The following is a 26,234-nucleotide window of genomic DNA, read 5'->3' on the forward strand; positions in this document are numbered from 1 at the left end:
CAGCCATAATCTGGTGGATCACGAGGGTGCTCCTGGAGGATCAAGTGGTCGCTCCTGGTGAACCACGCGGGGGCTCCTGTGATTGGTAGAAGTTTGAACCACGTGTCGTGATCGGTGAATGTGTTCGGAATGTGTTCATTCCGAACACGACTCGACTCGGTCACCATCGGGTCGCCACGTTTGGTCGGTTTCACTCCGTGTCTGCCACAGACGGTAGAGAAGAACTCGCCAGGACCGCTGCTACCGCGAGACTCCCTCCAGGTGGTCATAGCCTCAAACACTGCATCCTAAGGAGGGTATAATCCGGTTAACTGTAAATCTCCTGGTTCTCAGAAACTTGGTCACCCTCTGTCCTCTTGGCTGGTACATTCGTTTGGTTGGGCAACGGCTGTTTTAATTCCCCCTTTGACCTTACCTCGATGAGTGACCTGTCTGAATACTTAACATGTACTTCCACCCATCATTTGTTACGTAGTGCTTGATTCAGTGGCTAATATTTCCTCCTAACTTGTGGATCAGGAGGTGTCACCCGAGTCGATCTTTTAGTCCGGTTATTATTTCTCATCCTACCCTGACATCTTTCTCACCCCCCCCCCAGGTCTCTTTCTCACCCCACCCCAGGTCTCTTTCTCACCCCCACCCCAGGTCTCTTTCTCACCCCCACCCCAGGTCTCTTTCTCACCCCCACCCCAGGTCTCTTTCTCACCCCCACCCCAGGTCTCTTTCTCACCCCCACCCCAGGTCTCTTTCTCACCCCCACCCCAGGTCTCTTTCTCACCCCCACCCCAGGTCTCTTTCTCACCCCCACCCCAGGTCTCTTTCTCACCCCACCCCAGGTCTCTTTCTCACCCCCACCCCAGGTCTCTTTCTCACCCCCACCCCAGGTCTCTTTCTCACCCCACCCCAGGTCTCTTTCTCACCCCCACCCCAGGTCTCTTTCTCACCACAGGCTCATTATCCTACGTGTTTTAACTGGCGCAGAACTCACCTGGTTTTCCCGACTATTACGTCGGGCTTTCAATATAAATAATGGAGGTACATAAGTGTTGTTGATGGTGGGAGAGGAGGCAGGGAAGGCAGAGCATCGCCCGCCTCATCTGGAGGCTGCGGTGCCAGCCCTCACGTATTCCAATAGAGTTTTAGTTGTGATTTATAGGCAGGAGGTCTGTGGTGAATTGCATCCTCTTTCTCTATCGGGGAAGAAAATGTGTACAATATATGGGGTTTTCTTTCGCTGTCAGTAATGTCAGTAATGAAATATATAAACAAATGCACAAGGGCCGTGATGAGGGTTCGAACCTACGTCAGAGAAGATCCCCAGGCGCGCCTTAAGGGCCCCTGTGTGGATTTGTTCATTTGATGCATCACGCTATTGTGATGTCTGTGTTATTAAATATATATATTTGACGTTCACATTATCGCAGTCACAATAAATTAGTACAATAAAGTCATTTAACACACACACACACACACACACACACACACACACACACACACACACACACACACACACACACACACTTTTTCACCCCAAAGGCCTGATAGCTGAGTGGACAGCGCTCTGCACTCGTAATGCTAGGGTCCAAGCTCAATCCCCGGTGATGGCAGAAACAAAATGGGCAGAGTTTCTTTCACCCTGTTACCTACCAATAAATAGGTACTGGGAGTTAGACAGCTGTTACGGGCTGCTTCCTATGTGTGTGTGTGTGGGGGGGGGAATAGTTCGTAGTTAGTAACAGTTGATTGATTGACAGTTGAGAAGCGGGCCGAAAGAGCAGAGCTCAACCCCCGCGAGCACAACTTGGTGAGCACCCAGACGGAACAATTAACCCAGGAAAGTTGAGGCCAGTTAAGATGAGCGGATGAAGAGCAAGGAGACCCAAGGAGAAGCTCAAGATGAAAGGCAGACAACCCGGCGTCTCACTGAGGTAGAAATCTGAGACGATATTACCTCAAACCTGATGCCAGACCTGACGCCAGACCTGACGCCAGACCTGACGCCAGACCTGATGCCAGACCTGACGCCAGAGGCGTTTTCGTAGGCAGAATATTGTTGGAACCAAACATGAAGCTGGAGAAACATCAGGCTAAACTCCTTTACTAGCAACCCGTAACTCCAAAATAGAAATGAGTTATGAGATAAGACTGTACAGGAATTAAACCTCACATAATTGAAGAAAGAGATGCTATGAAGACATGATCACCACATAAAAAATAATTAGGCCCGATGAAGCCCGAGTAGAATGACCTAACCCAATACGTGACAATTATTAACGACTGAATATAAGCAAAGATGTACAGTTGCGTGAGTGCATCAGGTGTTACCAGGTGTTAACAGGTGTTAACAGGTGTTAACAGCGGTTGAAGAGGGAGAGAACGTGCCAGACTCGGCCCATAAACAGCGCCCCAAGTGGCACTGCTATAGAATAACCATTAATTAACGAGATAAAGGGAAGAGGGGACTTAGAGGGGAAGAAAGGAGGGGAGATGAAAGCAGCGCGAGAGGCAGAGTAGCCAGAATAATAGAGCAAGAGGCACAGAGAGATGGTCCAGGAAGGGCTCACACCACGCTCTGGGATTACTTACAATACTTACCTAGTTGTGCTTGCGGGGATTGAGCTCTGGCTCTATGATCGTGTTCCTCCCCTCTACACCTTCACTCTACCTCTATCCTCTCCCTTCTATGTATTCCCTCCCTTTACTATCGCCTTCCTCTCTCTCTCTCCTCCCTCTTTCCTCTCTCTCCTACCTCTCTCCTCGTCACCCTGCTAAGAGGAGCACAGTGTTCACACACTATAATATCGTATCTGTAGGGTTGGTCCTGCTTCCCCTCCGTGTGTCTACCAACCCTCTCATTACCTTGGGTAATTCACGTCACAACTCCTATCATAAGGTATACAAATGAGTATGATTAGTATGCAGATTGAAGTGAGGATAAACAGTGGTTTAGTAACATTGAATATATATTGTCAGAGCATACTTATACGTGCCCTCGTGCTCACCTAGGGGTGTTTAATCAGGTATCGGATCTTGGTTAAGTGCTAACGACGCTATTCACTCGTTTCTCTAATGCTTATTTTCAAGATGGTGTAGCTTCGACAACTTCTTGATGGATAACTATGGCGTTTATTATTAACTCTCACGCTGGAGAAGTTCAAAAGATGAAACACCCAACACACTACTGGGATAAACAAAGAGATATAATAGGGGTCAGGCATATGCATAGATACAGAGACAGACGTACAGAAAGATACTGACAAAGACAAAGACAAAGATACAGATACAGAGACAGATAAGCTGGCAAAGAGACTGGGTTGACTAGGGCAAGGAGACAAAAACACAAGCGAGACAGGCAGAGAAACACAGAGACAGGGAGACAAGGAAGGAGAACAGGAGATGTTTGAAGAGAAGGAAGGAGGAGGGGCAGACAGCTGGAGTGGGTGGCAGGATTGAGTGTGTTCCATATTGGGAGAGAGAGAGGAGAGGTATGAATGGGAGGGGAAGGGAGATATTGGGAGAAAGGTGAATATTGAGAAGTAGAGAAAGTTGGAGAAAGGGGGGAGGTGGGAGATAGGGAATAGGGAAAGAGAGATGAGAGGGGAGATTAGGAGATAGTGGGAAAAGAGAGACTTGGATGCAGCCAGGTATCCCCCAGGTATATGTGTGTGGGTGTTCCCCTTCCCTCAGTCTTCCCCTCTTTCCCCCCACCACTTTCCCCTAACTCACTCCCTCTCTCTCAGAAAATATATTATTATGATCACTAAGAACTATAGGAGAAACACACCAAATATTTCACACTTGGCTCCCTGGAAATCGCCATGGATCTATAAATGCTAATATTTCTTAAAGCATTACACTTAGGCCGATGCCGACCAGCTTATGATGGTCCTGTACCCCAGACCACTCTGCAAAGTTAGGTGAGACTAACATCTGTCATCCAGCCTTGGCCCAGTCACAAACAACCCAACAGACATCCCTGCAAACACAAGCCGGAACTGTCTCTATTTTCCGCTTGTTACAACTTGTAATAAAGTTGTTTCATCTTGGCTTAACGTGTTTATGATGTATTAGAACGTTGTTACAACTTGCTATATTGGTTGTTATAACTGGTTAGGTGTTAAAACTTGTTCGAACGTTGTACCAACGTCGTAGTTTCGGTGTGTGTTTGGCGGGATATATTCTCTGGAGCCCGTCTTCACACCACTTCAAATCACCTGGATAGTTATCCAGATATTTGTGATGATCTGAAAGCATATTACGATTCCAGTAATAGTCTGCATGTAAATAGGCACATGAACTGTATTATAAATCGTTGGTTTAAAATATAAAAAGTGTATGCTGAAAACGTTTTCTTGGAAAAATTTGTTTTTCTGTAAACGGAGTTCTCGGGCACACTGAAGTAGTTTTCGAATTCTGTAAAAAAAAAAAAATTATATGTAAAAGAGTTTATATATACATTCTTGTACAGCCACTAGTACACATTGCATTTTGGGCAAGTCCTTAATACTAATATTCCCTGGAATACGACCCGCCAAATTGTTTAACAACCAGGTACCCATTTTACTGTTGGGTAAACGGAAGCTACAGGTAAGGATTGGCGTCAAGTAAATCCTTCCCGGCCAGGATATGAACCCAGGACAAAGCGCTCGCGAAACCCCGGGCGAGTGTCTTACCACTATGCATCAGGGACTGCTAATTATTATTCACATTATCGTCAAAATACATCGTATTAACGTAACACAACGTAATGAAACCTAACCACACCTTAACCTAACCTAGCCATGGACAGAGAGGAGATAGTGGCAATAATTATGTAGTCGTTCCCAATCCATTCTCTTGAATGGATCTCCTCCTTGAGGACAGGTTTTCTCATATATAGTGTGTAATATTGTGTGTGTGAGAGAGAATGAGAGAGAGAGAGAGAGAGAGAGAGAGAGAGAGAGAGAGAGAGAGAGAGAGAGAGAGAGAGAGAGAGAGAGAGAGAGAGATAGAGAGAGAGAGGGAGAGAGAGGCAGAGGCAGCAGAGAGAGGGAGAGAGAGAGATGGGGGGAAAGAAAGGAGAGAGGGATGGATGACAAGCTCTCATGCTTCACGAAAGTAGTCAATGATCATTTATCATAAAGGGTTCAGGAAAGGAGAGCTGGCAGGGAGGGGAGGCCGGGAGGTTCAGTCTGTACATGGGGGCAGACACCAGGGAGGTTCAGCCAGGCCTTGAGAACAACGACTACCTACCTGTCGACTGCTGTCACGAGTCGTACACGACAAAAGAAGGCCGTTATTTCTCTTGTTGCGATACCCACTATGAGAGTAAAATAAATATGGCGACTGTGTTGTGGGTACGGGTATTGTTCACTAGTGTGCCTCAGTTAATGGGGCTGCATTGTTAGTATTGGTGGCCATTAGAGAAACCAATATTATGGTTTGTGGCGAGCGACTTGAGAGGCACCTAGCGGGGTGTGACACTAGGTGCATGTTGCAGTATACACAATGTGTCCTGCCACTACGGCACGTGGACCAGTGTCCAGGATATACAATGTGTCCTGCCACCACGACCAGTGTCCAGGATATACAATGTGTCCTGCCACCACGACCAGTGTCCAGGATATACAATGTGTCCTGCCACCACGACCAGTGTCCAGGATATACAATGTGTCCTGCCACCACGACCAGTGTCCAGGATATACAATGTGTCCTGCAACCACGACCAGTGTCCAGGATATACAATGTGTCCTGCCACCACGACAAGTGTCCAGGATATACAATGTGTCCTGCCACTACGACACGTGGACCAGTGTCCAGGATATACAATGTGTCCTGCCACTACGACACGTGGACAGTGTCCAGGATATACAATGTGTCCTGCCACTACGACACGTGGACCAGTGTCCAGGATATACAATGTGTCCTGCCACCACGACCAGTGTCCAGGATATACATGAGGGGATTTGATGAAGTGCTGGTGTGAGATTTTTTATTACTCTTTCCCAGTGAACTCGGTCAGAAAGGACTGCACAGAGCCGACACGTTAAGTGCCAGATGTGAGATTATACTTTAAAACTGAAATAAAAGGCGAGAGCAGCCGTTCAATTCCTTGATATCTCCTATCAACTAGGTCGTTTAGCTCCTTAATTACCTGAGGCAATCTTAAGAGTAACTGCAGGTTTTCACACCGAATTCGTAGTCAGTGATCGGGCTATGAATTAGGTTCGAATCCAGAAGCAGACCCCACTCATTAAATGCAAGAAATAGTCTAGTTTGTAGCAGCATGAGTTAAAGGTCAATAGTATTGGAAGGTGTTGACATAAAGACACTTTTCTTTTGGCAACATTATAGGCACTACGGGCTCACCATAGCCCGTGCTACTTGGAACTTTTTGTTCCAGGTAGCGAATCTTTAACAACAACAATATTTTCGCAAGAAATAACATTTATTGACAAACTTAATACTAATACGAGGCACAACTATTTACCGTTTACGTTAATTTTTCCTACGTGACACTATGACGTCTAATCAAAGCCACCAGTCTAGTAGAACTCTTGTCCACACCGCTCTCAGCTGGTCACAGTGACGCTAACTCAACATCGGGGACTCACTTGCACTCAAGATGTAAATGAAAACATTTGCAGTCAAAACAATTTAACAAGAAAACAAAACAACGCAACTTGACTGATGACGGAGATAGTCTTAAGTAAACAATCTCAGTTAACACATGTCTCTATCTACGCCAATCAAAACAACAACAATTATGTTAACGTTCTATCACACAGACAAGAAGAATTACAATCAATTTAATCAAAATAAACAATAAAGTTAATTGCTTTAATTACGTTAATTAATTTACATAAATTACTATCTTCAAGACAGTCACTCAAAGGTAATTATGTTAATTACAATCTGACAGACAGCTAAAAAATCCAAACAATAATTCTCCATAATAATTACTATGCCACAAAGACAATTAAACAATCAGTGAGTAATTACACTAATCACTGTCACACGGACAGTTAATTGATCAAGACGAATTACGTTAACTCGACCCTATCACTTAAGACAGCTTGCCAAATAAGAGTTAGTCAACAATTAATTATGTTAATTACACTTGCCTCAACGGACAGTAATTTACAACAAGGAATACGTGACCGATTCTTCAATTTATAATATAATAATAATATATAATATAATATATAAGATTATATAATTGCTTGTCACGCAGACAAATCAGGAACAAAGGCAACAATGTACACTTCACTCTTAGTAGTCTTCACTTCTCTCCACAACACAATATAAAAGTAATTAATAATAACCATTAATTAATCACTAATCTTACAGTAATCACCCAAGGTGATCACTCAGACTACTCACATGTCTCACTGCTTTTCTTCTGAAACGATATCACAGCATACACGTGGAAAATCTATAACAGTAATCGGTATAATATTTAACCGTACCGTAACTCACAATTTAATACGAGCAAATTTTTTTATAAAAAAATTTATAAATAAAATATTTAATTTAAAAATAAAAATTTAATTTAATAATACAAAATTTAATTAATTAATAATTTAATTGTAAAATTTTGTTTTAATACATACACACCCAACAAAGAACACCTACAGTCCACACTAACGAACACAGCCTCGGTGCATTTACTTATACACCTCACGAGAGAAGGTAAAATGCAGAAATGTAATGTAAAAAAAATGTAAAATACAGTGAGCACTCTCCACCACACATTTTAAGCTAGCTGGTGCTGTCTCCTCTCACGGCTGGAATAACAAATGAGAGAGCCTGGAAATATGAGGTACTGAAACGCAGACAACTGTTCACCCATAGTAACGGAGCAGCCATACAGTGCCAGGAGCCGCACAGTGCCAGGAGCCACACAGTGCCAGGAACCACACAGTGCCAGGAGCCACACAGTGTCAGGAGCCGCACAGTGCCAGGAGCCGCACAGTGCCAGGAGCCACACACAGTGCCAGGCGCCACACAGTGCCAGGAGCCACACACAGTGCCAGGAGCCACACAGTGCCAGGAGCCACACACAGTGCCAGGCGCCACACAGTGCCAGGAGCCACACACAGTGCCAGGAGCCACACAGTGCCAGGAGCCGCACAGTGCCGCAGAGCGACGTTCACTGATAACCTTGCAGCCATAGAGCGGGGGGGTAAGGTGAGCGACGTAAGAGATACAAGACCAAGAAAGAGAACACTGGGAAACAAGCCAGGCAGATAAAGATAACAACAATAGAAAACGGCAAAGAGAGAGAGCGACCAGAGAAGCAAACTTATGAAAATGTTATGCTAGGGGGAATATGCAGATATGGACATACAGGAAATAGCACGGGGGGGGGGGATAGCTGAGAACGATTTCTGAGAACGTTGTTCGCAGAAATTCAGGAGAGGAAAATGTCGTTTTAGGCCAACATGTTGGTGTGTTCTCACAGACATACGTACATCCTCACTTGACGCACACAGACACGTGTACATCCTCACTTGACGCACACAGGCACGAGTACATCCTCACTTGACGCACACAGACATACGTACATCCTCACTTGACGCACACAGGCACGAGTACATCCTCACTTGACGCACACAGACATACGTACATCCTCACTTGACGCACACAGGCACGAGTACATCCTCACTTGACGCACACAGACACGTGTACATCCTCACTTGACGCACACAGACACGTGTACATCCTCACTTGACGCACACAGGCACGAGTACATCCTCACTTGACGCACACAGACATACGTACATCCTCACTTGACGCACACAGGCACGAGTACATCCTCACTTGACGCACACAGACATACGTACATCCTCACTTGACGCACACAGGCACGAGTACATCCTCACTTGACGCACACAGACATACGTACATCCTCACTTGACGCACACAGGCACGAGTACATCCTCACTTGACGCACACAGACATACGTACATCCTCACTTGACGCACACAGACACGAGTACATCCTCACTTGACGCACACAGACATACGTACATCCTCACTTGACGCACACAGGCACGAGTACATCCTCACTTGACGCACACAGACACGTGTACATCCTCACTTGACGCACACAGACCCGTGTACATCCTCACTTGACGCACACAGACACGTGTACATCCTCACTTGACGCACACAGACACGTGTACATCCTCACTTGACGCACACAGACACGTGTACATCCTCACTTGACGCACACAACAGCACTGCAACTATGATATGCAACAACGACTACAAGACAGAACAAGTTCAAAAATGCACACGCACCTTTGAACGACCTGAGACAGTAAAGGACATCACTGACCTCACTCATCACAATAATTCAAACAGCTTAACCTTATATCCCCTGCCCACATACAAGGCCTAAAGACAAAGGCGACAAACAAGAGGCATTCATAAATGGCCTCACAGAGGTAAATGCAACATTGGGGGCACAAACAACAAACAAAACAAACAACAACCCAAACATGCCACAAGAAGAGCGAAATCTGGATTTAAAAATATAAATGGAGTTTTATATATATATATATATATATATATATATATATATATATATATATATATATATATAAATATATATATATATATATATATATATATATATATATATATATATATATATATATATATATATATATATATATATATATATATGACAATGTCAGACCACGGAGGAAAAATGAAACAGGAAATTTCCTTAAGTACTTTCGTATATTAAATACATCTTCAGAAGGTCAATATATTTAATATACGAAAGTACTTAAGGAAATTTCCTGTTTCATTTTTCCTCCGTGGTCTGACATTGTCACATTCTTAATCACGTGTTTATTTTCGTGATATACACACACATATATATATATATATATATATATATATATATATATATATATATATATATATATATATATATATATATATATATATATATGCGAACAAGCCTGAATGGTCCCCAGGACAATATGCAACAGGGAATGGTCCCCAGGACAATATGCAACTTTTTATATATATATATATATATATATATATATATATATATATATATATATATATATATATATATATATATATATAATTAGAGAGAAGGGGCTCTGAGCATACTAGTTAAACAGATACAACACAAATATATATAAAGCAAGAAGGAAATTTCCGAAATTGAGGGAATACAGAGAACATCTACGGCACACATAGACATGATTCAAGTATCTAAATTATTAACCGCCTCAAAGCTCTCAAAATATACTCTCTATAAAGAAGACAAGAGAAGTCTCACATCACACATATATGGAAGACACCACAAGGCCAGGGGCCCAAGTGTCCACAGCGAAATACGAACATACTAGACCGAACGATATGGCAGGAAATGCAGAACAGACACATTGAAAAGCAGAGATGCCATAGTTACAATCATAGTAACATCAGCGGCTCGTCGCACGTTAATATTATACCAATGATAATACATAAATATTACCGGAGTCAAAGATGAGGTGTTGAAGAACAGATTAAAGTAGTGCGTGCAGGAAGTGCCGGACCAATCAGATCGTAATGAATATGAGCGGCTATACATGCTGCTCGAAGTAACAGCTTTCTAGATCAAGTTATCCCGAGTTAAGCCAGGCTCTACGTTGTGTAGTTTCTGGGGATCAACGGCCCCGCGGCCCGGTCTCCGACCCAGGCGTCCCGGTTGGTCGTCTAGTCAAACTGGCGGTTGGATGCGGCTCCTGAATTACAGCCTGGTTGATCAGGTAAACTGTTCGTATGCAAGGCTTAGGAAATAGACGAACTTGCAGAAGCCACAGCAGGTATGTATACTCCAGGTATACAACACCCTCGTACACTGACGGACACCTCTCACCTGGACTCTCACCCCCGGACACCTCTCACCTGGACTCTCACCCCCGGACACTTCTCACCTGGACTCTCACCCCCGGACACCTCCCACCTGGACTCTCACCCCCGGACACCTCTCACCTGGACTCTCACCCCCGGACACCTCCCACCTGGACTCTCACCCCCGGACACCTCTCACCTGGACTCTCACCCCCGGACACCTCTCACCTGGACTCTCACCCCCGGACACCTCTCACCGGGACTCTCACCCCCGGACACCTCTCACCTGGACTCTCACCCCCGGACACCTCTCACCTGGACTCTCACCCCCGGACACCTCTCACCTGGACTCTCACCCCCGGACACCTCTCACCTGGACTCTCACCCCCGGACACCTCTCACCTGGACTCTCACCCCCGGACACCTCTCACCTGAACTCTCCGTCATCAGCTGCCGCTGGTTGTGTCTCAGGAGAGCTGCCAGCGACCTCCTCCACACTCCTCCTTTATCTCACTTTAGTTATTTTGTATTTTCAGTATTCTTATCTTTATCTTTGCCTATAATACCCTCTGCCTTGTGTATAGGCTTAGCAACACCCTCCCTCCCCCTCCCCACGGACGTTGTTAAAGACCCATGCACCTTTCTGACCCGTCTATCATAGCGATCAGCGAACCCTAACGAACCCATACACCGGTAATAACCGCTACACGGGCTGTTTAGGGTTACACCCTAAAAACCCAATGTCAAACTTTTATCTGTAACATTCATAAGGTCCAACTTTTATCTGTAACATTCATAAGGTCCAACTTTTATCTGTAACATTCATAAGGTCCAACTTTTATCTGTAACATTCATAAGGTCCAACTTTTATCTGTAACATTCATAAGGTCCAACTTTTATCTGTAACATTCATAAGGTCCAACTTTTATCTGTAACATTCATAAGGTCCAACTTTTATCTGTAACATTCATAAGGTCCAACTTTTATCTGTAACATTCATAAGGTCCAACTTTTATCTGTAACATTCATAAGGTCCAACTTTTATCTGTAACATTCATAAGGTCCAACTTTTATCTGTAACATTCATAAGGTCCAACTTTTATCTGTAACATTCATAAGGTCAAACTTTTATCTGTAACATTCATAAGGTCCAACTTTTATCTGTAACATTCATAAGGTCCAACTTTTATCTGTAACATTCATAATACAATAATGTTTTTCTTCCCGACTGTTCCCTCCTTTTCCTTACATTTCTCTCTTCCACGAGGATTTATTTTCGTGGACGGAGATGGGGCTGACCTGCCAGACATGAGTTATTGCCTCTCTCTCCCTGGCAATGTTTCTCATGTCCACAGGCACCACCACCAATTGGTTTTTCCCGGCAACTGATGAAACTCCGGCCAGGAAGGCTTCTGCTTTTATATATATATATATCTATTGTAGAAGAATGTCTGTTCAAAGTTATAGGCCAGGGGCCAGATTCACGAAAGCACTTACGCAAGTACTTACGAACCTGTACATCTTTTCTCAATCTTTGGCGGCTTTGTTTACAATTATTAAACAGTTAATGAGCTCCGAAGCATCAGGAGGCTGTTTATAACAATAACAACAGTTGATTGGGAAGTGTTCATGCTTGTAAACTGTTTAATAATTGGAAACAAGGCTGCCAAAGATTGAGAAAAGATGTACAGGTTCTTAAGTACTTGCGTAAGTGCTTTCGTGAATCTGGCCCCAGATGCTTGGGTGCCAGCCTTACCCAGATTTGTAGAGGCAATGCTCTCAGGTATAGGACGGGTATGGGCTGCTTGGGGTAGGTCTAAGGTAAATGATTTAAGATATATTTGTAATTATTGACAACCTTACCCCCGCTCATCGGATTCTCACGGATTCAATTCTGGTCGTGTGAAATATTAGTTGCGATGCCCGAAGAGTTCTTCGTCATCAGAAAAAATTATTTCCATTAATTAGTTTAATTTCTTTCCAATATTATATTTTATGAAAGGGAAGAGGGAATAAGTCACAAAAGGGGAGGGGAAGGAGGGAAATGGGATGGAGGAAAAGGGGAGGAGGGGGGGGGAGGAGTTTACCCGGGTATCCCTCCTAGTGTGTACTCACCTAGTTGTGCTTGAGGGGGTTGAGCTCTGCTCTTTCGGCCCGCCTCTCAACTGTCAACCAACTGTTTACTACTACTACTTTTTTTCCCAACACCACACACACACACCAGGAAGCAGCCCGTGACAGCTGACTAACTCCCAAGTACCTATTTACTGCTAGGTAACAGCAATAGGGTGAAAGAAACTCTGCCCATCGTTTTCTCGCCGGCGCGCGGGATCGAACCCGGGAACACAGGATCACGTGTCCAGCGTGCTGTCCGCTCTGCCGACCGGCTCCCTTGATACTTGATCACTGCGTTTGTATACACTCCTGTGACAAAAAGTGTTTCTTGTCTCTGTAACACTTCAATGTCTCGAGATAATTGATGTTATTAGCGGACCCTACGGACACCACATGTGTCTCTCACGACGCTCACACTCAGCTGTGTATGTGTGTGTGTGTATATATATATATATATATATATATATATATATATATATATATATATATATATATATATATATATATATATATATATATATGTCGTACCTAGTAGCCAGAACTCACTTCTCAGCCTACTATGCAAGGCCCGATTTGACTAATAAGCCAAGTTTTACTGAATTAATATATTTTCTCTAATTTTTTTCTTATGAAATGATAAAGCTACCTATTTCACTATGTATAAGGTCAATTTTTTTTATTGGAGTTAAAATTAACGTAGATATATGACCGAACCTAACCAACCCTACCTAACCTAACCTAACCTATCTTTATAGGTTAGGTTAGGTTAGGTAGCCGAAAACGTTAGGTTAGGTTTAGTTAGGTAGGTTAGGTAGTCGAAAAAACATTAATTCATGAAAACTAGGCTTATTAGGCAAATCGGGCCTTGCATAGTAGGCTGAGAAGTGAGTTCTGGCTACTAGGTACGACATATATATATATATATATATATATATTTATAATAAGTGTGGGTTTATATTTCGTATATATAATTGTATTTATGTATATACATGTGTGTATGTTGGTGTGTAAGGAGGCTGGCGCGTGCTTCCTAGCGAGGAAGGAAATGCTCCAGCATTCGGGTCTCTTCATGTCAGGGAAAGGAGGATGGTTCAGGACCCCCCGGTGCTCACCCACCGTGGCTGTCACTGCCACCACCACCACACGTCGCGTGGCCTGGCCACCCCCTGGCCAGCCCCCGCCCAGCCCCTGGCCAACCTTTGATGAGCTAGGGACTTGGCTCGCTCCTGCAAAGTTCCTGGTGGAGCCCATAGGAAGCCCCTAGTATGTAGCTGGCAAGCCCCTGGCAATCCCTAGGCAGGAACCTGTAAAGCCCCTGGCATACGTGTCTGAGGACGTCCTCAAACACGCCTGGCCTAAGCTGCCATCCTGTAACGACAAGCAGACCAGAAGGTTTCGTCTCATACTGTCGATGAGGACTATACTGGGATTGGGGTTCCAGTACGCTACTGGTGAAGGCGTGTGCGTGGCTGTTCGCCCCCTCCCCCCCCCCAATCCCCCCTTCCCCCCCTCCCCCCTCCCCCTGGAGCAAGGCATATACTTCAGATGCTTCTTGCTCTGAGCGGTGGGCTGGCCAGTTCCCCGTCCCAAAGCCAGGTTGTTCAATTAGGTCTGTATAAACACTACTTCCTATCTATCCAAGTCCTTGTTAGCTAACACCCCATCCCCCCGATGCCCTTTCTGGTGAGAGCAGTTACACGCAAGATCGAGCCGCCAGTTTTCAGCAGTATACCCACTGTGACTGCAATTAGCGGAGGCTCCCAGCTAGCGGGTAGTGAGGTTACACAGGTTACACACGAGATAATCCGCCGACTTAACAGTTGGGCTCCTAATTGAGTATGTTGCTGACGTTGTGATATTGTTGAGAACGGCGCTGAGGTGGGTAATGCAGCACCTGGCTACGGTGCTGATTATATCCGCCTTACTGTGTGGAGGACAAACATGCTCTCTCTCTCTCTCTCTCTCTCTCTCTCTCTCTCTCTCTCTCTCTCTCTCTCTCTCTCTCTCTGCCTCAGAGACACTTGGTGCTTCGGGTAAAAGTGCTGCTAGTTTTTTGAAGGAACTGGGTTCCAAGCTAATTGAAACAACTTGAGACCCTAGAGCCGCCAGTTTCCTCTTTCAGCGCCTTAGTGTGGCGATCCAGAGCGGAAATGCTCATGGCATCCCTGGTTCCTGCCCGCCATCTGAGGAGCTGGAGGAACTCTACAACCTGTGACAAGTCCTTGTACCTCGCATGTAACCAGTGTTGTAACCCTTTTTGTGTAATGAAGTTTTAAATAAAATAAAATGACAAAATAAAAAAAATATTGGGGGTGGTAGAAGACAATATGTGAGTGTACGCGGGTGCCCCACGAAGCTCCCCCGGATGCTACACATCGTCTTCGAGGTTGAGGGTCGCTACAAACGCAACATATATGTATATGTATATATATATATATATATATATATATATATATATATATATATATATATATATATATATATATATATATATAATATGTATAATATATATTATATGTATAATATATAATATATATATATATATATATATATATATATATATATATATATATATATATATATATATATATATATAAATAATAATAATAATATACTTAATATACTGCCTCCAGCCATCATAAGAACTTGGTTCCTATGATGGCTGGGACAGTGTGTGCTTAATATTGTGCCTTGGTGCTGAAGATGACAGAATGTACCTGAGTGTGAGCGGCCTGTTGATAGTTGGTTGAGATTGTTTAATATCTTTGTTGCTTTGTTTGTTGCTGCTTAATAGATTGTTGCTTTGCTGGTGTCGAGTCTTCAAGAGTCGATTATTTCGATGTTGGTCAGGATATCTTTGGTGATGATCTGGTTATGTGTACAAATGATAAGTTCTTTTGACGAAGGTTTATATTTGTAAATTGTAAAGTGCCTTGAAAGAGATGTTGTTGTCTTGCCCATATACAGAGATCATTGGGGCTGACGGTCTTCAAGTGGGTCTGTGAAGGTATATAGACGACATTCGTCTCTTTCAAGGCTTTTCGTCGGGGTCGACAGAGTTCTTTGTAAGGACGTTGGTGATGTTTTTTGGCTCTTGGTGTAAACTCTCTCATCTGCTTGATGTCGGTAAGGGTCGCGTTGCTCTCAATAATGGCTTTCACGATTCTTTCCAACATTTTTGTGTGTCGCTGAAAACACTTTCCTGTAGAATAGGTTAATAAGTGGCGGCTCAGATACTGTAGTGTTGGCCTCGTCATCAGATTTATTCACGAGTAGCGTGACAAGATTTGACAAGGGCAAGACGGTGGAGTAAGGCAGGTCGTACATATAGTTAATACCGGGTACTCTAATGGATATGTCGAAGGGATCAATGTACGGGTGAGAATGGAACATCTGTGCAACAGTCACCCGTCCCATATATGCAACACTCCCCCCACTCTACCTGTGCAGCACACACACACACACACACACACACACACACACACACACACACACACACACACACACACACACCAGCGTGTTACGTCTCTCCTCCTCGACAGGGACGTGTGAGGTGGGATGGTTCGAGTGCGGCCACAACTCGACGCTGTGTGTGGAGCAGCGGTTCTTCTGCAACGGTGTCCGGGACTGTCCCGGCGGCCACGACGAGCTCAACTGTGGTCAGTACCCGCTGAACTCTCTTAGTAGTAGTAGTAGTAGTACTTGAATACATCCACAAGGGGCCTTGGTGAGGGCTTCGAACCCATGCACTGAGTGTTCCCAGAGGCACTCTAGTCCACTGTACCGCGAAACTGTATCTGTATGAGAGAAACTGTATCCCTCATCACGGCCCTTGTGGATTCGTTAATTTGGTATATATATTATCATTATTATCCTCATATATATATATATATATATATATATATATATATACACACACACACTCACCGTATATATATATATATATATATATATATATATATATATATATATATATATATATATATATATAGTGATAGGATATATCTGTAGGAGCATGAGGAAATACTGAGGTTGTGCTGTGGGATCGAACTCTCGTCTCTGGACTCCCTAGCCCCACACACTACCGATATGAAAGGCCGGGAAAGCATCTTGGCCAGAAGTGCTTCCAGACTTACTTGTAGTGGAGTGGGAAGCACCAGCTGGCTGGCGGGAAGAGTAGGTCAGGGATACGACAGTTTGAGCCCATTGTATGGCTCTCAGTATATATGTTTTGTTTTTATACAGTTGATTCATCAGGTCCTTGTTATTTGGTAGTGTATGAGAGTGTGTGTGAAGAGGGCGTGGTGGTCTGGCTGGTCTGTTGGTGGTGTGTTGACCACACTGCTGTTGGGAGTGGCGGTTTTGGGAGGTCATGTTGCCCTGTGTAGCACTGTGTAGCACTGTATAGTACTGTGTAGGACTGTGTAGGACTGTGTAGTACTGTGTAGCACTGTATAGGACTGTGTAGGACTGTGTAGTACTGTGTAGCACTGTATAGGACTGTGTAGGACTGTGTAGGACTTTGTTGCACTGTGTAGGACTGTGTAGGACTGTGTAGGACTGTGTAGGACTGTGTAGCACTATATAGGACTGTGTAGGACTGTGTAGGACTTTGTAGCACTGTGTAGCACTGTGTAGGACTGTGTAGGACTGTGTAGTACTGTGTAGCACTGTATAGGACTGTATAGGACTGTGTAGGACTTTGTAGCACTGTATAGCACTGTATACGACTGTGTAGCACTTCATAGCACTGTGTAGCACTGTATAGGACTGTGTAGCACTTCATAGCACTGTGTAGGCTGGAGGTGCTGGTGTTCCCTGCGCGTGTCCTGGTCAAGGAGTAGTGAGGTGCTTCTGTACGCTTCTCCTAGGCCAGGTTACCAGCGGTAATTGCTCTACATAATTCCTGCTAATGGGCACAGGAAGCCTCTACTTAGGCCTATGGAGACCTCCTTAGACCAATTACGAACTTTCCTCACGATGCGACCCACAATAGTTGGCTAACTCCCGGGTATTCTTTCATTGCTAGGGGGGAACAGTAGCATCAGGTTAAATAAAACGTGACCAACGGTTTTTGTCCTGCCTTGGGATTGAACCGGCGTACGCCATCGATTGTGAGCCGAGGACATAGACTACTGTGCTAAAGGGGGCCTGATCAAATTTCCACATATAAAGATATAAACTAAGAAGGGGAACCCCCCCCCCCACACACACAGCACTTGGAGGGGGGGGGATGAGCGCAGCATCTCCAGCCTCACTAACTATCACTAACTAGTAATCTCGCGGGTAAACATAGTCAACAATAACCTGGTCGACTCACCCACCGGGAGCCACGACCCCCCCACACACGGGTAGTTAACCCCCCCCCCCCCACACGGGTAGTTAACCCCCCCCCCACACGGGTAGTTAACCCCCCCCCCTTCCCTAGTCGCGAGACCCCTATCTGAGGTCATGGCAGGCGAAACACTGGAATGAAAGTGTCTGGGATGCTCCCGGACGCAGGTTCGAATCCTCGTCACTGCTCTTGTGGATTTGTTCACTGGAATGAGAGTAGCTACTTTAACGAGGGCCCTCTCGAGTACTTACTGTAGTGCAAATATTGTATTATACAGTGTGATACAGTATGATGTAGTATTGTAGAGGAATAAATCGATGTATCAGATGGCGAGATGAATTAACATTGCCTAGTTCGAGGCTTGTGGCTACAGGTTTAATACATGATGGTGCTCCGCCCTCCTCCCGGGGGCCATTGACCAGAATCCGCGTAATTACTGGTTTACCAGTTGGAGGAACACCAGAGGCCGAGCACGGGAGATGAACGAGAGTGTGGGAGGCTGGAGATCTGTCGCACCTGGGGCCGCGTCCAGCATCCACTTGACGTAATTAACCCCCCCCCCTCCCCCTGACTGAGAGGTATGTTGGCAGCAGCGTTGGTAGGCCTGGGTACCAACGTTGGCAGCAGCGTTGGCAGCAGCGTTTGGAAGCCTGGGAATTATAAGTTAACACCACTGGCAACACTGGTGCTGTCACTAACAAACCACAGTGAATTGATTGTGAAAGTTTGTAAATTGATGATGTCTTCATCTGTGGTTGGCTGATGACATTCATCAATCTTCACTAAGTGCAGTATGTTCATTGTGGAGAGATGGTGTGTGTGGTGGTGGGGGGGCGCTGGACCATGGTGAGTTATCACACTTACCGTAGTCACTGTCAACCCGTCACGTGAGACAGTGGTCACTGTCAACCCGTCACGTGAGACAGTGGTCACTGTCAACCCGTCACGTGAGACAGTGGTCACTGCCAACCTTCCCAGACTGTGATGAAACACGTGTGTCTGTCGAACACTTCTTCCTTCTCATATCTTTGCTTCCTTCCTTGCACCCTTTCAGGGTGGTGGTGTAGTTCTATAATGGCGGTTCTCACCTCTCAGTGTCTACAGGGAGTAGTGATGTCTCAGTGTCTACAGGGAGTAGTGATGTCTCAGTGTCTACAGGGAGTAGTGATGTCTCAGTGTCTACAGGGAGTAGTGATGTCTCAGTGTCTACAGGGAGGAGCGATGTCTCAGTGTCTACAGGGAGTAGTGATGTCTCAGTGTCTACAGGGAGGAGCGATGTCTCAGTGTCTACAGGGAGTAGTGATGTCTCAGTGTCTACAGGGAGGAGCGATGTCTCAGTGTCTACAGGGAGGAGCGATGTCTCAGTGTCTACAGGGAGGAGCGATGTCTCAGTGTCTACAGGGAGGAGCGATGTCTCAGTGTCTACAGGGAGGAGCGATGTCTCAGTGTCTACAGGGAGGAGCTATGTCTCAGTGTCTACAGGGAGTAGCGATGTCTCAGTGTCTACAGGGAGGAGCGATGTCTCAGTGTCTACAGGGAGGAGCGATGTCTCAGTGTCTACATGGAGGAGCGATGTCTCAGTGTCTGGGCTCTGCCTCCTGCCTGTATGTACCTTATACATGGGATATTATACCTTGTGGTTCAGAGGCAACCTGCATCACTCTCGTATTTGATCTTGAGCCTGTGGGTGTCCACCAGCATTCCCTTCGAGTAATTTATTTTAGTTTTTCTCGAAATCATTTCTGTCTCTAAATTTAAACCTTATCCTTTTGTCACGTTAAACCTCAACTGTAAAAACCTGTTCATGTCTAACTTGCGTATTTCCTATTAGTATTTTGTATGCCCATATTATGGTAACGAGGTTTTCTATAAGGATGTTAAAAAGACCAGGGCTGAGGGGCTCCTGCTTGTGGAGTCCCATCACCATGTAACTGGTAGTCTGAGACTTGGTCTTGTAGCCTTACTCTGGCACACCTGAGGCTGTCTTGGACCCGTGGCCATCCGTCTTGACCTGACGCTCCACCACACAATTATGTAACCTTACTTTGTAATTATTAAAGAAAGAATCTGAGAGGCCGCAACATATTTCCCCTTCAACAATCACAGGGACTCTCAGAGTACTGTATGTGTGTATATTATATATATATATATATATATATATATATATATATATATATATATATATATATATATATATATATATATATATATATATATATATATATAGAGCCAGGTATCTTCATTAACAGTCCCTTCAACATCTTAGAATATTACGGCAATTTAATGAAGTTTGTCGCCTACATCTCTTGTAAGGGTGTGCTGGACTCCTCCTCCTCCTCACTTTCCTTAAAAAACTGAGGACAATAAGATATCAATTATATGGGTAAGAAACAAGGCCAGACACAGGTTAGAGTTAATTACTGAAGCCGTCACAATTGCTTCCTCCAGTCCCCATTGTTGAGTTCTTGCACACAAGGAAGTCTTTGGTTGCACTAGTCTTCCCAGCTTGGGGCCGCCTCCTGATGATTACTTTTGTTCCGGGCTCACCATAGCCCGTGCTACTTGGAACTTGTTCCGAATAGCTTAATCTATAACAACAACAACATCCAAGACTCTCAAGGGTCTCGTGTCTCTTTTATTCTTTCGTGTATGTTATAGTCATCTAAATAATATTTAGTTTAAACCCAAGGAATATATACTCCGTGTACCTGACAGCCTGACAGCCCAGTGGACAGCACTCGGGGTTCGTAGTCCTGAAGTTCCGGGTTCGATCCCCCCGGTGGAGGCTGAAACAAATGGGCAGAGTTTCTTTCAATCTGATGCTCCTTCTCACTTAGCGGTAAATAGGTTCCTGGGAGTTAGACAGCTGCTACGGGCTGCTTCCTGGTTATATCCTCAAGATATAATTATAACTTCCCTGGTTATATCCTTCCTAAGATATCCTCAAGAAGAGATAACTCTGCATCTCAGTGTATATACATTGAAAGTTAGCCTCAGTCTTGTCTTGTGTATATGAATAAGTATACTTGGTGGTTTTAGCAAGCTGTTGTGGTTGTCTCGGTATCCTTCCAGAGGTTGATAGGCCTTAGGCCAAACATCGAAGTTTGTTCACATGAATAGACTTTGTGAATAATTAGTGTGTATTAATTTGATGTTCATTTTCGAGTGTGTATTTTTCAGACAAAATATTGTGATAACACACATCACATATCAGGCGAGAATTGTATACATCCACCTGCATGTATCCACACTTGTAGCAACAGATCCACCTGCATGTATCCACACTTGTAGCAACAGATCCACCTGCATGTATCCACACTTGTAGCAACAGATCCACCTGCATGTATCCACACTTGTAGCAACAGATCCACCTGCATGTATCCACACTTGTAGCAACAGATCCACCTGCATGTATCCACACTTGTAGCAACAGATCCACCTGTATGTATCCACACTCGTCGCAACAAATCCACCTGCATGTATCCACACTCGTCGCAACAAATCCACCTGCATGTATCCACACTTGTAGCAACAGATGCACCTGTATGTATCCACACTCGTCGCAACAAATCCACCTGCATGTATCCACACTCGTCGCAACAAATCCACCTGCATGTATCCACACTTGTAGCAACAAATCCACCTGTATGTATCCACGCTGGAAGCGAGTAATTTAAGCACATATCTACGACATAATGATAAATATGGTATAAAGAAAGGAATAACCCATCTGCGCTATTAACCTTTTCCCCCCTCAGTGTCCAACTTGGAATGACCGTTATTCATTACAAATTCAAATTTAAATTCTAACGGTTTGGTGTGTGGGTCTCCCGCAGTGCCCTCCTCCGGCGACAGCAGCGCCGCCAAGGCCATCCTCAACAAGAAGAAGCTTCTACATGAGGAGATTCACAGCTGTAGTGAGTTACTTTCTCTTAGATGTTGTTCTTCAGCGGCTCTATAGTATATGGTTTCACTTGCTTTATATTGGTTATTTGTGTTTGATTTTTGCATGATTACTTTCGTTTGGATGAATTATTTCTGTTGTCTTGTAATTAACAGTTATTCTGCCTTGGTTATTACCTGCCAAATGTAGTCGCCATTTTTACACGTGCTTTCTGCATGAAAGTTTCTTTTTTTTACTTTGTACTGAAAATGCAAATTAGATTTTCGTAGTTTCCCCGAGATGACATTGTGTCTTGCTGCCCTTCGTAGCTGACCTCTGATGTAGTCACTTTCTTTTCACCCCCTTTCATGTGATCACTTTCTCTGCCCAGACAGTACCACCTTGAGGCACTGTCTCCGTCACTTTCTCCTCCTTCTGACAGCAACTTTCTCAAGGCAGGTTAATGCGTCTGGTACTTTGTCAGCTTTTCCAGTTGACAACTTTTATTTCCTTTTCAAAACTTTCACCTGACGTTTTTCTTGTGTTTTCTCTAATATCAAACTTTATTGGAGTGTAGAACATTTTGCTGTTTGTGGCTCGTTAAAATTCATTATTGTATTTGTAGAGCAATATTCGATTTTAATGAATTGCATACACACACAATGTGACAATGTCAGTGCCATCTGTTGAGCACACCCGACCCCATTTTCTGATCCCCGGTGGATGGCTGTGATCTTACTGACACCTGTGTAGTTTCTTTCTTACTAATCCCATTTTACTCCTCAGAAGTGATGTGGGTGGTATCTTGGTCGACAGAAATCAGTTCACTCAGGGCTGTAACGTATCGGAAAATGAAAAGGAAAATGAGATGAATGAAGAATTTCATAGAGTGGGTTAGGTAAAGAGGTGGAAGGGAGGTGTGAGGAGTATGATCAGGAGAAAGGGAAAGTTTTAGAATGAGAGAGAGAGAGAAAAAGAGAGTTAGTTACAGTTGATTGACAGTTGAGAGGCGGGCCGAAAGAGCAAAACTCAACCCCCGCAAACACAACTAGGTGAACACACACACACACACACACACACACACACACACACACACACACACACACACACACACACACACACACACACACACAGAGACACACACACACACACACACACACACACACACACACACACACACACACACACACACACACACACACACACACACACACACACTCGCACACACACACCATATATCTCCTTCGAAATAAACCACAATCTTCCCCCTCTCCCTTATCTTGCCCCCTTCCACATTCCCGGGAAGGGTGGGAGGGGATAAAAGGAATATGAATGGAAATTACCAGAGAGTATTGCGGGGGAAGAATTACTCTGGGAGCAGATTATATGGGAGAGAGAGAGAGAGGACTACCAACAGCTGTTGATCCTAGGCGCACCGGGTCCTATAGCCCGGTTCGAATCCCGGGCTGGACAGAACCGGTGATTGGCCATGTTTCCTTTCATCTGATGGACCTATTCATCTAGCAGCTAGTATATAGGTACCCGGGATTTAGGCAACTGTTGTGGGGTTGCAACCCGGGGGAAAGGGTCAGTATATAGTGGACGTAAGGGGATGAGGCTCAATACATGCAAGTATACAGGCTTCCTGTCCCCAACAGCGAGAATGATGGGGGGGGGGTAATTGCCAAAGTATGACTAACGCATCACCACTACACTTACAACAGTATTTTGTTTTAATTTTGCCTCGAGGGGCGAGTTTATTGGGCAGCGCCACTCATCCTGTGAGTAGACACACCGCCATAGTAACAGTATTGGGCAGCGTCACTCATGCTGTGAGTGGACACACCGCCATAGTAACAGTATTGGGCAGCGCCACTCATCCTGTGAGTGGACACACCGCCATAGTAACAGTATTGGGCAGCGCCACTCATCCTGTGAGTGGACACACCGCCATAGTAACAGTATTGGGCAGCGCCACTCATCCTGTGAGTGGACACACCGCCATAGTAACAGTATTGGGCAGCGCCACTCATCCTGTGAGTGGACACACCGCCATAGTAACAGTATTGGGCAGCGTCACTCATCCTGTGAGTGGACACACCGCCATAGTAACAGTATTGGGCAGCGCCACTCATCCTGTGAGTGGACACACCGCCATAGCAACATGTACAACACTCCCCAAAAGGAAGAAAACCCGCTGGGTTGTTCATCCTGTCACTTGTACCCAGACACAGCTGGGACTTGCTTAACTGTCTCAAGTGAACAGCTCCTCAAAACAAGAAGATTAACATTCTGTCAACCCTTGAAAGCTTACGTTATCTTGCGGGTGCAAAATGGGTTGGAATCTTTTAAGAACAGTATCAATGTTCAAACTCCACCCGTGTCAACACTTGCTATAACGAAGACACTACCGCTCTGGGAGATCCCCATCAGCAGAGGATCAACGACTCTTCTGTCACTCCTAATTCCCTTAAGTTATGTTCAGATAGTTTGGTAAGTCCTCCCGTGATTTACTCGGTGATTGTAAGCCAATGTAAACGACAATAAATTGTAAATGGTATATTTATAATTCCTAATTATAACATATCCGAGTGCAGCAGCTTAATTAGTTTTCCTCTTAACGCGGTTTTCAGGTAATTAGCAGGCAATTAACGTGGGGGTAATTAACAAGACAAATTCTTTAATTTATTCTATAATTAACGGTCACCGAGGTAATCAATTCTTTATTGGGGATTATAGATGGGAACATTCTCAGTGTTCCCAGGTAATGATTGCTGTGATTATATGTTCAGATTATATGATTACATGATATATGATATTATATGATATGATATTATATATATATGATTATATTATATTATATATTCAGTACAGTAAGGCTTGCGATGAGCTGTGGCAAGAGAAAGCTCTCAGCCTGCTAACAAGAGCCAACAACTGTCTGCTCCTGTACCTACCTGTTTAATATATATATATATATATATATATATATATATATATATATATATATATATATATATATATATATATATATATATATATATATATATAAACAGTCATGGGACCTCTCACTAGATAGGATTGTTTGTTCTTAATTATTGTAAACGAAGGTAGGTAGCAAGACCTCCCGTACTGGCACAAGAGAGTGCGGTATTACGTGTATGTTCCGCACTAGGACATCCTCTTGTGTTATGGTGGTGGTCTAGTCTAGTATCGTGGTTGATCACAACCTTTGTTGGACCAGATATTTACATAATGAGTCGCTTAATTGGTGGCCAGTGGGGGCCAGTGGGGGTCAGTGCGGGCCAGTGGTGGCCAGTGGGGACCAGTGATGAGCAGTGGTGGCCAGTGGTGGCCAGTGGTGGCCAGTGGGGGCCAGTGGGGACCAGTGATGAGCAGTGGTGGCCAGTGGTGGCCAGTGGTGGCCAGTGGGGACCAGTGATGAGCAGTGGGGGCCAGTGGTGGCCAGTGGTGGCCAGTGGGGGCCAGTGGTGGCCAGTGGTGACCAGTGGTGGCCAGTGGTGGACAATACCTACTAAGGTCTTTTCTACTTTTGTAAACCCCATTGAAGGGAGCTGAGGTGTCCGTGTTTAGACACGGGTTGTGATAGAGCACCTACAAGAAGGACGTCGCTCGTCCTTAACAGCCGTACTACACTTGTTACACTGTTGCCTGTGGCATTATGCCTTGTTACACCCATGTCTGTGGTACTCTGCTTGTTCCGACCACCTGACTGCTAGTCTTGGACCTTGTCCTTCTAATCATTGGTTGTCTAATGTACTGACTCTTTCGATCTATTTTTTTCCTCTACTTTTATAGTAGCTCCCAGGTACCTATTTACTGTTAGATGAACAGGGAAATCAGGTGAAAGAAATTCATTTGTTTCTGCTTCGAACCCAAGCCTTTTGGATTAACCCCCCCTCCTCCCGAGCGCATCAGAGTACGTGGGTTCTGAATTTCACAATATAATCTGTGGAATCGTTCCTGAGGCGTCTAAGAGTTAGAATAAGAAGAGTCAGAAAGTGTGAGTGCCGGGAGCTGAGGTCAGTCACTGTGGGAG

The 26,234-nt window shown here is 44.6% G+C and overlaps 1 protein-coding gene across 12 annotated transcripts in view; it reads left to right on the forward strand.

The window, feature by feature from the left end:
* The window catches only part of LOC123762557 (relaxin receptor 1), a 181,329-nt gene that overhangs the window by 104,589 nt on the left and 50,506 nt on the right, over positions 1 to 26,234 (forward strand). For 10 of the 12 annotated variants that reach the window (XM_069332504.1, XM_069332503.1, XM_069332505.1 and 7 more), the window contains 2 exons: positions 16,502 to 16,618; positions 22,131 to 22,211. In XM_069332504.1, the coding sequence (XP_069188605.1) occupies positions 16,502 to 16,618; positions 22,131 to 22,211 (198 nt within the window). The remainder of the gene's footprint in view (positions 1 to 16,501; positions 16,619 to 22,130; positions 22,212 to 26,234) is intronic. The other 2 variants (XM_069332502.1, XM_069332507.1) reach the window with 1 other exon arrangement.

The sequence above is a fragment of the Procambarus clarkii genome, chromosome 27 (genome assembly GCF_040958095.1).
Source record: "Procambarus clarkii isolate CNS0578487 chromosome 27, FALCON_Pclarkii_2.0, whole genome shotgun sequence".
NCBI classification, from domain to species: Eukaryota; Metazoa; Arthropoda; class Malacostraca; order Decapoda; family Cambaridae; genus Procambarus; species Procambarus clarkii.